Source organism: Eulemur rufifrons, chromosome 21 (assembly GCF_041146395.1).
Source record: "Eulemur rufifrons isolate Redbay chromosome 21, OSU_ERuf_1, whole genome shotgun sequence".
In the NCBI taxonomy this organism is placed as follows: domain Eukaryota; kingdom Metazoa; phylum Chordata; class Mammalia; order Primates; family Lemuridae; genus Eulemur; species Eulemur rufifrons.
This window is the reverse complement of record NC_091003.1, coordinates 18045214-18062680: the sequence shown is the minus strand read 5'-3', so window position 1 is coordinate 18062680 and position 17467 is coordinate 18045214. Positions and strand designations below refer to the sequence as shown.

The following is a 17467-nucleotide window of genomic DNA, read 5'->3' as shown; positions in this document are numbered from 1 at the left end:
TTTTTTTCCCTTTTTTTAGAGATGGGGGTCTTGCTATGTTGCCCAGGCTAGTCTTGAACTCCTGGCCTCAGGCGGTTCCCCCGCCTCAGCCACCCAAATTGCTGGGATTACAGATCCAAGCCACTGTGCCCAGCCTCATTTATCAAATATTTATTGTGTGCCAACTGTATGTCAGGCATTTTGCCAGGGATTACCTACCTAAGCGAAAGGCAAAGTACTTGTCCTCAAGGAGTTAAATGGTTTAGTAGGAGGAAACAGACACACAAATGGATGAATGTTATGCAACGTGGCCCAAATCCGAGAGGGATTTGCTCAAGGTGCAAGAGAACAGGGGGAGGAGCACCTGTCCACCCGAGGGTGGGGAGCAAGGGAAGATGTTAGAGTAGGCAACTACCCCATCTATTTTTGCTTTTGTGGGTTTTGCCTGCCTACCATCCACTCTCCCTTTCCTAAGGGGAAACAGTCATCAGCCAATCTCAGTCCATGTGGTTCCAAGGGACTGACTCATGTTCCCGGCTCCACAGAAGGACAGATGAGCCAGGTCTAGGCAATCAACATATTCCATCCCCCTGGCCCTGGTCATTGGTTCAGTGAGGTGTATGTAAACCAGGCCTGGCCAATGAGATTCAACCTATGACTTGGGTTTGTGCCGAGAGGAAAGAAGCTCTTTTTTCACGGTGGTGGTGGCAACACGGAGGAACCGAGCCCGGAAGAGAGGGACCAAGGTGTAGAAACCGAGAAAAATAGCATCACAGAGGAGAGCAGAGCCAAGAGCTGGAGAGAGATGGCACCTGACAGTATCTGTGAGCCCTGGATCCAGCTGTTTCTGAAACCCAAATTATCCTTGGACCTTGAAGTTATGCGAATCATTAAATTACCTTTTTTGTTTAGAGCAGTCGGAGATGGTTTTTTGTCACTGGAAGAGAAAAGGTTTTGACATGTTTATTCCCTTTCATTCCAGACTTCCTGTTTTCCTTTTTTCAAACAATTCTGCTAAGTTTCTTCTGTACTGTGCCAGAATATATACTGTATTTACAAGGACGTTCATTGTAGCATTGTTGGTAGAAGCCAAAGAGTGAAAACAACCTGTGTCCACCAACAGAGGATGAGTTATGGACAAATGAAGTGATCGCCCAGATTTGCTTCAAAAAAGGGGTGAAACAAGATTGGCCAGGTGTTGATAATCAGCAAAACTGAGCATTAGGCTCATGGAACGCCATTATACCATTCACTCTTTTGTATATGTTTGAAATTTTCCAAGATAAAAATTGTAAGAATTTAAATTATGATAGATACATCCATTAACCGAATATTCTATGACCGTTAAAAAATGAGATAGACCTGTATGTGCTGATACAGCAAGAGTTCCAAGACATTGCTACACACAGAATATAGGATATATCATAGCATGTATAGTATTTTCCCGATTTATTTTTCTCTCTGGACTTTGGATGTGGAGAATTAGATTAGTCATGGCACACTCACATCATTGGTCCATATATGTCCTGCTTTTATTTATTTATTTATTTAGTTAGTTAATTAGTTTTAATAATATAGTAAATACCTATGATCCCACCATCTAAAATGAAAACTAGGACTTTGAAAATAACCTAAAGGCTACTGTATAATATGACATGTACCATATGTTAAGAGCAGCATTAGAGCAAAAACTCTTGCTCCACAAGAACAAAAGCTTGGAAATAGCCCAAATACCCATCAACAGAAGAATGAAATGGATAAACTCTGATATATCTATGCAATGAAATATTAGACAGGAGTCAAAACAGGTGAACTTCAATGACTCACAACAATATGAACAAATATTAGCAATATACTATTAAGTGGAAAAAAGTAAAGAAAGGTCCTGAAGATTATATTCATTATGATACTCTTTTCTAAAGGTAAAATCAACTAAAGTGACAAAACTAAAAACTTTAGGATTACATATAGATGCAAAGACAGTATACCAAAGGGAAGCAAGGAATTCAAGATGATGAATAACTCAAGTGAGGAAGGCAGGGGCATGAGATGGGGGAATCTTATCCTTAGATATTCCCTTTTTTATAAAACAAATAAAAATATATATGCATGTGTATATATGAATATATGTGATAGATATACATCCTGTGACTATATGCATATATACACATATGCATGTGTACATATATACATGTATACTTATGTATGAAATATATATACACACACGTGCACTGTAAATCTTTGCAGGCAGTTGTGGAAGTATCTGTAGAATAAGAGTGGGCTTGTTTGATCCAAAGAGTATATGAATTCTAAATGCTGACAGATTTTGCCAGATTGTCCTCCAAAGGGTTGCCCTAGTTACCACTCTGCATCATCAATTGTTTCATATCTTTAAAACCTCATTCTCACTATTGTTTCACTTCAGGTTGCTGTTTCTTGATTTTCCTCTTCTTATATGGAAACAGGGAAGATGCCCAGAGCAAAGAAAAAAGTAAGAGAGGTAGAAGTAAGGCCACTCACATGGCCATTCCCGGGGAGGGATTGTCAGCTCCTTGAGATCTGGTGGCTGTGGCTTCTCAGAGCCTCAAGGCTCTAGCTGACCAGAGCCAGAGAAGGTGTCACTGCTTCAATCCAGTGCCCCCAGAACACAAAGGCAAACTTGTGGGCTCCCTCTCTTTCATGTCACGTCTGTGCTCAGTGTTTAATTGCTGCCAGATTGCACCTGTGTATAAATGAGAGGGTGTAGGAGGCCAGGCACCTCTATGCTGTATAATTTTATTGATTTATTAGCTTGTTGTGGGTTCTAGGTCTTGGTTTCCTCATCTGTCAAACAAACAACAGCAACAACAACTATTACTATATTACATATCTCTAAGGTGTCTTTTAGCAATAAAATGTGAGGTCTACCTGAATTCCATGTCACATTTGGAATGCCATCATCTACATAGTGAGTTATTTCTCCTAAGTGCCCTCAAATTGAATGAGAAGGAACGCTAGTCTGAGTATTTACTCATTCATTCACGGAATTAATATATAGAGCACTTCAAGTTTTTGGTTTCAGAATTCCTTTTCATTTTTCTTGATTTGCAAAAGGTATTTTGGGAGGTAGATGCTAGCGATCTCAAAATGAAACTGTTTGACCCAATTGCTTTTAGCGAAATTTGGGTTTCTTGACCCTCCTCAATCTCCCGTTTCTTTGGTTTTATGGTGTGCGTGTGTCTACTTCTTATTGCTGCTGCAGCTGTCATTGAACTAGTCGCTTTCCTGCTGAGTTTGTCAGGAGTCTTTTGTTACAGGGATGGATCCAGGTGCTCAGTGAGTGCAGCCAGTATCCTTCCTCTTCTCGTTTATCTCATCTCAGCTTGTCTCTGCTTCTCTTTCCTGTGGCAGCACCACTTTCTAGCTGGTTGAAGGAAAACAGCCACAAACAACTTAAATTTAGATAATCCTTACAGTTTGAGATCCCAGGGGAAAAGAAAGCTCGCTCACACACTCTCTCTCTCTCTCCCCGCCCCGAATTGCAATAGATCAAACTTTTGGGAAGTCTCTGATTTGCCCTACTTTGGTCACATGCCCACCTCTGAGCCAATCATTGTAGCTAGGGGAGTGGAGTACTCTGATTGGCTGTTCTGAGTCACATGCCCGCCTATGTTGGGATGCCGAGCTCTGTGATTGACAGCCCACAGAGAAAGCATGACCCCGGAAGGGGTGGTTACCCATAGAAAGTAGTGGTTACCCATAGGAAGGGGTAGTTACCCATATTGCTGAGTCAATAATTCCTGTTCATTACTACCTCTCTGTAAGCCGACGATATTTTCAACACACAGTGAATGGAGTATACATTTATTTCTACATCCTCACCCAAACTGTCTTCTTTCCTATTAACTCACCTTTGTGCCAAGCTATCCTGTCTGATACATTGGACAAAAGCAAGTAATGCCTTTATTTGCTTCCAGAGTTTTCTCCCAATCTTTTTTGTTTTTTTAATCTTCAAATAGAGGTATAATCAGTGTAAAAGCAACCTGACTTGCCTATCTTTTGAAGGTCTAATGACCCCTCATTCATCATCAGTCTTTCTTGGCCAAGTAGGCATGTGATTACACTTCCACTTCAATTAAACACCACATCCTTAGGACAGGTGTCTCTTGTGGTCAAGGGTGCTGCCCACGAGTACACTGTCTCCTATATATAGTGCAGTATTTATATTTCTCAGATCTTGGAGCTTCTTCCTCCTCCTCATCTGAATAGCCTAGAAATGATAGTTTTAGTACTTGATCCAATCAGTATCTACTCTGTCAGATTTCTCCTCTGTGTCTCTTGAGCCAAAAATGGCCAGGGGATGGCATTTATTTAGCCCCACACAGCAATACGAATCTTTAAAATTTTATTGCAAACATTTCAAAACCAGGAGATGCTATAAACAAATCTGGACTTTTGCTTTTTTTGAAAAAATCACAAGATCTGTGAATCCTAGGTCCACATTCCGCATAGCAACAACGTGCTGGAGTGGGCCTCTGGTCTCACCATGCATTCCTCAGGCCACCACTCCCAAGGGTGTTCCCATTTGAAGCCCCCTTGCCATTTACCATCTTATTTGCTGATTACTTTTGCTTACAGCTGGCCTGCTTCATTCAGTTACATTCCCTGCCTGGCCCCTGGAGCACTGTTTGAGTTTATGACTCCTGGTTGGGTGGCCATTGCAAATCAGGGACAGGTTGAAGCAAGGTTTAAACTACTGATGAGCTGGGGCCTAGATTGGCTTTCTGCCTCAAGGCTCAACGCAGACATACATTGATGGTATACTTCAAAGGCCGAAGAGATACTTCTAAGAGTTCTGAAAGAACTGCCGCTACTTGTCTGTATCATGTCTATTGTACCTTTCAAGAGAATTATATGATGTTTAAATACAATAAATGAAAGTTTCCAGAAATAGATATAAATGCTGTGGAAGAATGCTAGCATTTCTTAAATTTGAATCACCTTACAGAAGCAAGAAGATATTCAAAGTCTTAAAATTATTTTGTAAAATAGTTAATGTGTACTTATATTTTATTGAAATCTTTTATTGATTTCTTTATCCGTCCTGTATAGTAATAAATCTTTCCAGACAGAAGGAGGAAATGAAGAAAGGAAGCAAGGAAGATAAAAAGGAAGGAAACTACTTGAATACGGGGACTGGCTGATCCATCTTTTAAGTTTAATTTTTATTATTAGATAATTAGAAGTTGCAAACATTGGACTGAGCGGTGTGTGCCCATCACCCAGTTTCCCCTATGATGACATCTTCCGTAACTACAGGCCAGTCCTTTTTTATTATATATTCCAGTGGCCCACAGTAACTGTTCAATAAGGTTCATTGAATGAATGTTTGCACATAGAAAATGAATGTTATCTATTGATTTAGCATGTTAGTCTTATTATATCTTTTATTACTTTTGAACATGTAATATATGCACATGGAGCAAAATTTGATAAGTACAAAGAATATTCAGTTGTCCCTCGGTATCTGTGGGGGATTGGTTCCAGGGCCGTCTGCAGATACCAAAATCCATGGATGCCCAAGTCCCCTATAAAATGGTGTCATATTTGCATATAACCTACACACATCCTCCTGTATACATGAAATCATCTCTAGATTACTTATAATACCAAATACACTGTAAATGCCATGTAAATAGTTTGTTTTGCTGTATTGTTTAGGGAATAATGACAAGAAAAAAGTCTATACGTGTTCAGTATAAACTCAACTATCCATTTTTTTTCCTGGACATTTTTGATTAGTGGTTGGTTGAATCCATGAATACGGAGCCCACAGATACGGAGTGCCAGCTGTACGGGGAGAAGTAGGTCTCCCTCTATTCCTGGCCTCCCAGTTACCCAGATGCCTCTCCAGAGACAATTATTTATTTGTTTTTAATGTTTTTTTCCATACATAGTTAATGTTTGCAAACCTTCATGTATTTGTTGTGTCCCCATCCTACCCCCTTCCATTGTAGCATATCATATGCCTACCTTTTTAAACTTAGCAGTATATATTAGAGATTGTTCCATATACGTTCATAGAGTTTCTTCATTCTTTTTAATGGCTATTTAATATCTGTTCCATTATATATTGAATAGATGTACCATAATTTATTGAACTAATGCCCTGTTGATGGACACTTAGGTTGTTTCCTGCTTTTTATTATTAAAACCAATACTGCATTGCATAGCCACACCTGGTTTTATACAGTCTCTTTAGGCACTAAAGCATATATTTATGAATTTGAAATCCTGGAACTTCTCTATTTGGTCATGTAAATGGGACTTTGATGGCAGAAAATTTCCTGAAGTTTTGTGTGGTTTTTGGCCTAAGTCAGTGACATTTGCCAAAGGTCTGGCAGCTTTAACCAATGCTGATGCACCTGTTCTCAGTTATTTTCATCTGAGCTGTGTCTGATAAGTAGAGAAAGGAGTAAGTTACACCCTGATGATCTACGAGGGATGTGCCACACCAGATAATGAATGCGCATCATTTCTAGCATTTGATCCAGCTTGCTGATCCTGTCCTTGCCTTAGCTGACTGGTCTTATCTCTTATTTGAAATTATTTTTTATCTCCCCTTACTGCCTGCCAGATTTTGGTGAAACTTCATTACTCAGTAAATACCTCCTTTCTAAACAGCTTCTCGACACAAAGAGATGAATCATGTTACCTCTGTGTTACTGGCCTATGTCTTATTAACCACATCTTTCTTTTAAGCAGAGTTGTAAAAATCAAAACCAGTTTCTCTTCTGATCCTTGTCTGGGTTTTCATTGGAGTTCTTGAGGAAAGGACTGTTGTTCTTCTCCACACTCAGAATTTATTTTGGTCTCACGAAGCCTGGTGCTTCCAAGCAGCTGCTAACAAGTTGCCCCAAATGTCTCCAAAATGGGAGGGATACATGTTGATGAGCTTATCACTCATTCATTTAGTCATTAACTCGTGCAACAAATATTTATTGAGTGCCTACTCTGGGCCAGGCAGCCTCGGCCTAACTCAGAGAACAAGACAAAAATCTCTACCATTATAGAACTTGTTCTCTAGCATGTATGTATGTGGGGCATGGAGGACAGACAAAAATAAATAAGCTAATTATTTAGCATGTTAGAAGGTGATAAATGTCACAGGGGTAGGGGAGGGCAGGCCAAGGGAGGTTGGGACTAGGGGATGGGGGGCACATTGCAGTTTTAAATGGAATAGTCAGGGTTGTCCTGTTGAAGATGTGAGATTTGAGCTAAGAATTCAAAAAGTGGAGGATATCCTTACACAGTATCCTATGTGTGTGTTTACATGAAAATACCACTGAAGATTGAATTTTTTCTACAGCTGTATTAAGATATAATTCACATACCATAAAATTCACCCGTTAAAAGTGTACAATTTAGTGGTTTTTAGTATATTTACAAAGTTGTATGATCATCACCATTATCTAATTCCAGAATATTTTCATCACCTTCCAAAGAAACCCATTCCTGCCTCCCTCCCACCCCCTGGCAACCACCAATCTACTTTCTGTTTCTCTAGATTTGTCTATTCTTGGCATTTCATATAAATGGGATCATATAATATGTGGGCTTTGGGGTTTGGTTTCTTTCACTGAGCATAATATTTTCAAGGTTCATCCATGTTGTAGCATGTCTCACTATTTCATTTCTTGAAAAATAATACCCCATTGTATGGATAGACCTTGTTTGTTTAGCCATTTATCAGTTGATGGTGACCTTGAACTGCAAAGTGTCATACACAGGTTGTAGTGATTACCCTGCTCCCAAGGACTGATGGTGCCCAGTAGCAGTCAGCACTGGCTGAACTTGGTTTTGGAGAAACTAGAAAGCCAACCCCCCCCCCCCCCCCCAGAGCCCTGCTTTCCCACTAGTGACTCCTTCCTGAACTCTGGGTGGTCCAAACCCTGTAACACAGATCTGTGAATTTTTCTCCAAGTGTATTTTCTATTCCACTTGCTGAAAATATTTTTTTTCTACTTTAGAATGTAACCTTGGTAGGTCATTTACTCAAGAAAATTTTCAATGAGTCTTCTTTTCATTTTTTTCTTTTCTTTTTAATATTTTGGGTGTGGTAGCAAGTAGAAGCAGGTTATACTAACCAAATATTTGCAAATATCTGAACGAAGCCCTCTGGTCAGGGAAGGAAGGCTCCACAAAGTAAGTGGGAATTGAATTCAGCTTTCGAAGGAAGGGTTCAATTCTCAGAGAACTAGATGAGGGAGGAAAAGGCATGTTTCAAAAAGGGGTAGGGAATTCAAAGTTTATTTTCTGGGTGACTGGAACCCCTGGGCCCTTGAGCAAGTGTCTTAGATATGTGAATTTAGCAACCATCAGTCTGTATACAGAGGGTGATGGTGTTGGACTCCTCCAGCCTTTTGCACATGGCCAGACTCAAAGTTTCAGAACTTCTTTTGAGGGGTGCTGCTTGAATTAGTCTCTGGGGCTGCAGAAAGATGCACTCCATCAGAATCCAAATGACTTCCTCAAGGTTTTCCCTTGCTCTTCCAGTTGAGAGTAGCTGCCTAAGCGACACCTCTGCAAGAACTTGACCCATCCCAGCATGGCCAAGGTGCAAATGGCCGCTGACCGCTGGGCCTTTCCTGTTTGATCCTGGAGGTGGGGGTAGGGATGAAGGGCCCTGAGCGGGCACCCAAGCTTCCTATGAACTGTGAATTGGGGCGGGGGAGCCGGGAAGGACAAGGCTTTCCAAGCCTGAATGGCCCTAATTCCTGCACCGGACCAGGACGCGTGAGGCCACCAGAGAGGACGTGCATCACCCAGAAGCAGGTTGCAGTCCCCATTCCCGCCGAACTCCAGCAACCGCAAGCAGAAATGTCTGCCGGCGAGGGCGGAGCTCAGCAGAGGGGGCGGAGCAAGGGCGAAGGGGCGGAGTAGAGACGACGGCGGGGGGCGGGGCGAGGCTGAAGGGGTGGAGCAAGCCGGCGGGAGGGGCGGGGCGAGGATGAAGGGGTGGAGCAAGACCGCGGGCTGGGGCGGAGCGAGGACGGAGGGGTGGAATGCAGACGGCGGGAGGAGCTGGGGCGATGGGGCGGAGCGATGATGAAGGGGAGGAGCGCAGACGGGGCCGGGGCGGGGCGTGGACGGGGCGTGTCCCGCCGCCGGGCCCCGCCTCCCGCCGCAGGCGCGCCCGCCCCGCCTTCCTACTCCCCACCGCGGCTGCGGCCAAGCGCAGGGAGGGAGGGGAGAGCGGGTCACGACGCTGCCGGGGCGGGGATAACCCCTCACGTGGAGCAGATGAAAGGGCCGCGGCGCGACGGCCCGGGGAGCCGAGCTGAGCCTGCGACCCACAAAGCCGCCGCCGCCGCGATGGGGCTGTGAGGCGTCCGCCCGCGCTCGGTCCTCCGCCGGCCCGCGACTATGCCCGGCCGCGCCCGCCCTCCGCGCCCTCCCGCCGCAGGACCATGAGGCCGCGCTCGGGCGGGCGCCCAGGGGCCCCGGGCCGCCGCCGCCGCCGCCTCCGCCGCCGCCCCCGCGGTCCCCGCGGCCGCCGCCTGCCGCCGCCACCGCCGCTGCCGCTGCTGCTCGGGCTGCTGCTGGCGGCCGCGGGGCCCGGCGCGGCGCGGGCCAAGGAGACGGCGTTCGTGGAGGTGGTGCTGTTCGAGTCAAGTCCGAGCGGCGACTACACCACCTACACCACCGGCCTCACGGGCCGCTTCTCGCGGGCTGGGGCCACGCTCAGTGCCGAGGGCGAGATCGTGCAGGTAGCTGCCCTCCGCCCGGGCCCCGCGCCGCCGCCGCCACAAGATGGCTCCGGGGGCTGCGCCCGCCGACCCCGCCGCGGGCTGGCTGACTGGCGGGCGGGCGGGAGGGGCGGCTGGGAGGCCGGCGGCATCCCTCCCCGGCGGGCGGGCGGGCGGGCGGGACGCGGCCTCCGGGGCGCCTCAGCGGGGGCGAGCGCACGTGGGGGCTCGACCTCCCGTGGGTCCAGGAGGCGGGATGGGGACCCCGGGCCCAGCACCCACGCTGCGGCGACCCGCTTGAGCCGGCTGGGTATTTCGGTCTGCCTCAGGTGGAAGTCCCGGGAACTACCTGTTGAATGCCAACTTTGGAAAGACAAGTGATGAAGGATGGGGTGGCTTGTTTCAGGTTGCAGGCTTTGCTTTCCACCCATGCATGTTCTTTTTGGGTGCGGCCAGATTTGTCTGAGGGGCTGCATAACATCAGGTTCTTCCCTGGAACCTGCCGCCCCCGCCTCACCTGGACACCACTGGCCCACCTGCAGGGCTCTGGACTAGCAGCCGCAGGCAGGGGAACTGATGGGGCTGGTCGAGGAGTGGGGATCGAGGGTGCCCTGGGGTGGCTGTGGAAGGCAGCCTTCGCTGCGTGCCTCACATTGCAGAGGGTGGGAGGATGACTGCCCGCCAGCCTCTCGGCCAAGGACTAACACGGAGGGGCCTGCAAATCGGGAGACAGGATCGCTCGCTGACAGGGCCTCCACCTTGTTCCAAGTGAAAGAGGTTTGCATTCCAAAGGAAGCTGGCCAGGGAGAGCTTTAAGCTGTGCCTAGTCTTTGGACGAGGGACTCTCAATTGAAGCTTCTGCGGATGGTTAGCGGGGTGGATGCCTTCCCGCTTCCTTGGCCATGATTTTATCAACTTGTTACTAGACTGCCAGCGCACTTATGGCGGTTAATAAGCGCGCCTCGGTTGGGAGTGATTTCAAATGGTTGGCTTGTCTTTGAACCTTTTCGGGTGATTGGAGGGCTGCAGGGCCTAAGCTTTGGGCCTTCTGCGTTTTACTCTTGGGTGAATTATGAATGAAGAGAAGAGAACCGTATCGAATGATTGCATAGCAGCCCAGAGTGTAGACAGCCTCTTCCTTCCCTTCCTTTTTCCTCCTCTGGTGCAGACTCAAAAGCCCTGCGTGGATAGGACAGGGAACTGTGCAGGCTGGCTCCAGGTGTGTCCTTACAAAGCTGAGGGAGGTACCTAAGCCCATGCTATTAATCAGCACCATTGCTTTACAGGGCTCTTATCCCCATCTTAAACTTTTGCGGGGTAAATAAAAGGGGAAACACGTTGATTGAGCCCCTTAACCACTTATGTTAAATGCTTTTGGACTTTTTAAAAAATAATGTTATAATTAAGGTCTTTAATTTATAAGCTTTAGAGATGATGCTTTGCTGAAGATTTCTAAACATTTCAATTGCAGCCTTCAAGAATAGATTGAATCTTAAATCTTGCTCCTTGTGACTCCTTGTCTCTGTTTGAGGTTTTCACTGTGCTCTGATGGCTTTAGAAATGTTTGATTTACAGCCTTCCAAAAAAAAAAAAAGATGTTTTAACGTGGCACTTCACTTTTTGAAGTTCGACTTTTGAAGTTTGTGATTTTTATCTGCAGTGTTTTAACTTGTATTCTTTCTCAAGGGTATTTTGTCTAGTGAGCTATCCATTATGAGTAGTGCTGTGCTTTAGAGATAATCTTGGGTTCGCCCTTTAATACAAAATTAGCAGTTTAAACACACCATTTGTAACTATTTTATCCTCGTGAGTGGGGAGATAATGTGTGAATTTGGCAGAAGGAATCTATTCTCTTTTGAAACTTTTTGAAGTGCTTATCTAACTCTTTTATAGTCCATTAGCCTAGCCCCCCCCAAATTAAGTCAACAATTGCTAAGTAAAGAAAAATGACTTAAATGATATTTAATAAGTTTACCTGTTAAGCAATCACTAATAAGTGTCCTTAATTCACTTATAACTGCAGTAATGTTGGTGAGTTTATCTGAGCTGTCTGAATAGTCATTTCTTGGTGCGCTATATTATCTTTAATAACTTTATTGTAGTGGCCGACTTGTTGAACCTCTGTGTCCATGGGCAGAGTGCAATGTGGCTTTCAGGGCTGTGTGTGTACAAAGACTGGCATGCTTTTATTAGTTTTGCGAATACTGCCTGATTGAAGGAATTGGTGTGGCCCCTGTTGGCCAGCTCTGAAAAAGTTTTTTTGCAAGGAAAGCTGATGTTTTACGACTGCTGTGAGGGAATATAACTTTTTTGTGTGTGTGTGTGAGAAATGAGAAAGTGGAAGAAACAAATTGGTGCCCAGCTTCAGATTAATCATTTTTTCTAAATACGCTCATTGAACTTTCCAAAACCTTTTACTTACTATCTTAAAAAAAAAAAAAAACCTATGTGTGATTTGCTATCTAATGTTTTATAATCTTCAGAGCAGAGTTAATTTTCCTGTATCTAAAGCAAAATAGTAGCGCTATAGCATGACTTTTGTTACTTCCAGTGGGGTTCTGTAGCGATATTGTTAATGGTTTTGGGGAGAAAAGATCTGTTTGGGAGTACCTCTCCTTTAAGAACTCTCAGATAAGAAATTGGGTTGTGTTACTGATTTTTTTTCCTCCCTCTCCTTATTATATGTCATTGAAAGTGTGTGTGTGTGTGTGTGTGTGTATGTACGTGTATGTTTGTTCACTAGATACCTTATTATAGTCTGCTTTGCCCAGATACTTTTAAGTAGAGTACCTGTTCAGTCATTTATGTGTGTTAGGGTAGGGAGAAGCCTGGTTAAGAATTGTGTCTGTCTGGTAGTGTCGAAAGAGAGAGTGCTTGTAGTTCAGACCTTGGGATTAGTCACCAGGAATCTTGGTTCTCCCCTTGTGCATTTTATGCTTAAATAACTACCCCAAGGTCACCATTGTAGTCTGTATGAAGACAGTTGGTTTTTATTTATTCATTTTTGACATCTACATCTTTGAAAGTTGAGGTGAAAACAATGTGTGAGTATGAAATGCTATTAATTACTGTTAACTTATTCATGCAGTGGTAAAGCCTATTTGCTTGTAAGAGTGTCAGGCATACAGTTTGAATGCTGAAGGCATTAATTACACTTCTGTAGTTCTGAAGTGTGGGACTTTAAAGGGTTCTTAGACATATTGATACATATTTCATCTTTGAACCAATTTGTTGCTGTTAATGAGATCATTATCTGAAACTTTCAGACTTGGCTGTGCAACTCACATGGTTGGTGGTGTTAAATAAAGACCCGATTAAACACTGGCTAGTGGTATGTGGATTGGTTAAACAAACAAAGAAAATTTGCATTGCTAGAGATGAAAGATTGTTTTAAAGTGGAAATGCATTTTTTACCCTTTGAAGTCAAATATTTAGAAAAGCTTGAGAAATTAGTTTGTAGAAGGAATTTGAGTGATAGGTTCTGTGTAACTTTAAAATCAGCCTTTCTGGATCCTACGTTAAGTGTTGAATGGACTTGAAAACAGGTTAGCTGAGGATATTTAAGCACTAAGTCAGTTCCTTTAGATAGTTGGGTTGGGAGGAGAGCTGAGTGGTGGGTTAGAAAGGCTGATCAAGGTCCTTAAAATAGCCAATGTTAAGTAAAGGTATCACAGAGAATAATTTTAGGAAACTAATTCCTCTCCTTTGTTTCCCTGTCAGTGTTGCTGCAGTTTAGCATTTGATCAAACACTTCTTTTCATCTCCATTTTAACTTAACAGGCCTGCCTCTAAAAATTGACTTGGCCTAATAGAACAATTGTGTGCTGACAGCTGACCTGGATTTACCCAGAAAGGGATCGCTGACTGTCTTCTCAGATGGGCTTTCATAGGTTAAGACCAAGCATTTGATTTGGGGGAAAAAGTAGGGCTGTGTTTTGTGACCTTACAGATTCTTAGGGGCTCTTATTTTCTGTCCTGTTCCCTGAGATCTCATGGGAGTTACTAGTGCAATTCTGAATAGGGATGAAGATGGGAGTGGGAGGTAGTGTGGAGTCTGTAGACTAAAGGGAAGGCAGTGATGGCTTCCACTTATCAGCATTTATTGTGTACAGAGCACTGTGCCAAGCATGTCACACATTGCCTCATCTCATCCTGATATTAACATAGAATTACCAACTATTGTTAACCCAATTTACAGAGGAGGAAACTGAGGCTGAGAGAGGCAAGTTGACTTCTCTAACCTCACATGGCTAGCAAATGGTAAAACCTGGATTGAAACCCAGACAGACCTGTCTGGCCCCCTTGTTCTTGTTTGTGCCAAGTAAATAGAACTTGCCTGGTTAGGATTTTGACATTAATTCAAGTCTAATTTTTAACAATCCAGAACCCTGAGGGTCACAGACTTCCAGAGAAAGTCTTCCATGAACCCCTGAAATTATATGCACATTCTTGTATATGGACATTTTTTTTTTCCTGAGAAGACATACAGCTTTGCCTCTTGGAGGAGTCTATGATGTCCCCTCACCCTCAAGAGGAAAAAGAGAAGGTCTAATCTAGTACCAGTCATTGAATAGTCCGTTACTACAAATTTGAGGGGGGTGACGTGAGGCTCAGGCTGGCAAGAGTTGTAGGGAAGAAGTCTAGAGGTTTGGATGCCCCTCTGTTGAGCATATTCATTTGATAGACTTTAACCAAAGCCCTATTCTGTACCAGACACCGTATAGCTGTTGTTTTCTGGAGTTTAGTCTTACAGAGATAGACGTGCATGGATAAATGACAACCCTTCCCAACTGGGTTTCCCCACAGAACTGAGCCCTTAGGCCCTAAGGCATCAATTGTCTATAGTGAATTAACCTCTCTCCTGTGCATCTATCTCATACAAGTTATACATCATCCTTGGGAGAAGTGAGAAAACAATCACTCAAAGAATTTTCTGCAGTTAGATGGCGAAGTGCAAGAATGCAACGATGTGAAGGCAGGATGTGGGAAAACAGTGTAAATGGTTCTTTTGCACCATTCATTGAAAACTGAAATGGAGCACCTGTTGCTGTTGAAATGCCTTAAGAGCAGCTTCTCATGCCTTCCCTTGTGGACCTCCACCCCGCCGGGCAGGTCCTTTTGTTTTTGCTCATCTCTGAACCTACCCCCCAGCTCCCCAGTGCCTGCTGTTTGTCAGGCACTTGCTATTTATTGAATGAATGATTTAGAGTGGATGTCAGGCAGGCAGTGGGTTTACCGTGCTTGGATTAATTGACGAGAATAACTTCCTTTGACTCCACTAGTAAATTCTGGGATTATCTTTCCTTTTTAGTTATTTCTGGAAGCTGGCTTGATTAGATGGAAAGGATGGACCTCTCTCTGGTTCCAGTAGATCCACTGGTATTATAATACTGGGTTGTATGAAAGTGATCTCTGGTGTTTGTGTGCTCCAGGGCAGAGTACCTGGCATTATAAATATCTGAAGTGTTCTTTTCTGACAAAACACCGAGTATCGGGAAAGCCTTAAAGTAAACAGCTGTTACAGATGGAAAGACACTTGCATCCCTAGTGTCCCTGGGAGTAATGGCAAAGGCTTGGTAGTCAGTATCACCGTTAACCTGAATATATGCCATATGGAAAAGTTTGCTTCTTGATAGAGTTTCCCAAATCTGGAGAATGTGGATTTCTAGTTCGTGACAAAGTGACGTTTACACAAATCTTCATAATCAAAAGAACAACATTCTGTCCTTAAATGTGTTAGAAAGGAGACTGAAATCCAGAGAAATAAAGTGCCTTGCCCAGAACCACATGGTGAGGTAGAGATGACCCAGGATTAACGTTCAGGTCCTCCAAGGCCCAGGCTCGGAGCCTTGCTGTTACCCCTGGCTGCACCTCGGCTGAGTGCAGCGGCGAAGACCAGATGCAGGGCGTGCTTTATGATCAGGTGTGTAATTGAGGAAAGCCAGGCATTCTTAAATTGTATATTGGGATGAAGTGGTTGCTATTCTCGTCTAATTAATTTAGATTTTGAATCTCTCAATCTTCCTCTCTGTCAGAGCTTTTAAAGATAGTTACTGATGATCAAGTGCTTACTGTGTGCCAGGCACTGGGCACAGCGCTTTGTCACGTTTAACGGACAAAGGTAGATGGCACACACCAGGTTTTCAGATGAGGATGCCAAGCTTGGAGAGGTAAGGTCAATTGTTGAACTCACTGAGCAAGTCCGTAGTGGAGCTGAGGTTCAAACCCTGGTGTGTCTGATTCTAAGCCATTTCCATCTTCACAAGACCACTTCACACTTTATTGTGATGCGATTATGGGAACTGATGGTGGAATTTAGAATTGGGTTTAAACCCAGAATGATTGACTAAGAAATGAGTCTATAACTTTGACTGAGAAACTCCCTGCCCTCAGAGAGGTTTGTTTCCTTCCTCCTTTCTTTCTTTCTTCTCTTTTTAATCACAGAGGGCTCATTTTAACTTGTTTTTTCCACCAAGAGCCGATCTGCCAAGATCGGGAAGAGGGACCAGTGACTTGAAGTATACAACTGTCACCCGATGGCACTTCCGTTGTTTTGGCTGTTGGGAAAGCTGGAACGGCCGTAGTGTTCTGGCATTTAAAGGGATTTCTGGTGTGAGACACACCTCCTTCCTGTGGCTGACTTTTAGAGCCATCTTTCACCAAAGAGGTCATGTCCCATGTTCATGGCCTTTCTAATTCTATACAGGCTCATTCCATCCTCCTGGTTGTTAAAACTTACTGTGGGTGCTGCCTTTGTCAGTTGGTGGACATTCAGCGCTGCTCTGTCCACCAGACCCTGTGCGGGGCAGGCAGTGAACACAGACGAATGAGCAGGCAGCTGAGTGCAGAGGGCCAGACAGTGAGTGAACTGTTACCTTACAGTGGGACATGTCCTATCTGGTAGGGCACAGCCTATAGGATACCGAGGAACACCTGGGAGAGGGAACCTGGCCCTGGTGCCAAGTTTAGGCCTGGGCAACCCATTGTATGTCACAACACAGTACGTGGTTTTGAGCATTCTGTTCTTTTCCAACTCATTTTTACCCGCCTTTGAGGTTAAAGCTGATAACCCCTTTGTGGAAACATGCCTTTATAACTGTCAAACAGAATAGGAAGGAGGGAAAGAGTAGAGGTTCTTTGTTCTATTTGTAGCTTGAATGAGATGTTTTAAAATCTGACTTTTAGTGGTTCTGTTGACTCATGATAGTGTGAAAAGAATAAGGTCAGCTGGCCCATTGTGGTTCAAAGGAGAGCATTTTATTTTTATTACCCTTAAGATGTGATGTAAGAGTTGATATTAATCCCCTTCTCTCCCCAGCAGCCAGTGTGATATGGTTGTTTAGAAACTCGATGTGTAGAGAGTTGATTCTCTGAAGACAAACTTTAATCCTAGAATTTTGTGGTGAAATGTATGTTGGAATGGAGACTTCTGGCCTCCTGGGGTAGAAGCTCCTGCATTTTTTTTTTTTTTTCTTTTTTAGGGACCATGTTAATCTTCTCTGTATTGTTCCAATTTTAGTATATGTGCTGCCAAAGCCAGCACTTAACAAGAGTGATGGTGGTGCTCAATTAGGTACACGTAAGGTCCTATCCAGGGCCATAAGAATTTGATTACAACTTAATTTTCTATTTGAACTTGAGTTAATTTGAGTATGCTAACTTGTCAGCAGACATTTATTGAATTTCTATTGTGGATACAGTATAGAGAAGAAACAGCTTTTATGCACCTGTGATACAGTTTGTGCATTACAGATGTCATT

General features: G+C 44.0%; 1 protein-coding gene and 1 pseudogene across 1 annotated transcript in view; one reads left to right on the top strand and one right to left on the bottom strand.

Moving 5' to 3' along the window:
* Nucleotides 1-9428: 9428 nt before the first annotated feature.
* Nucleotides 9429-17467, top strand: part of ZNRF3 (zinc and ring finger 3) — a 151064-nt gene continuing 143025 nt past the window's right edge. The window contains exon 1 of the mRNA XM_069497131.1: nt 9429-9728. Within this exon, the coding sequence (XP_069353232.1) occupies nt 9429-9728 (300 nt within the window). The remainder of the gene's footprint in view (nt 9729-17467) is intronic.
* Nucleotides 17151-17250, bottom strand: LOC138402003 (U6 spliceosomal RNA; annotated as a pseudogene).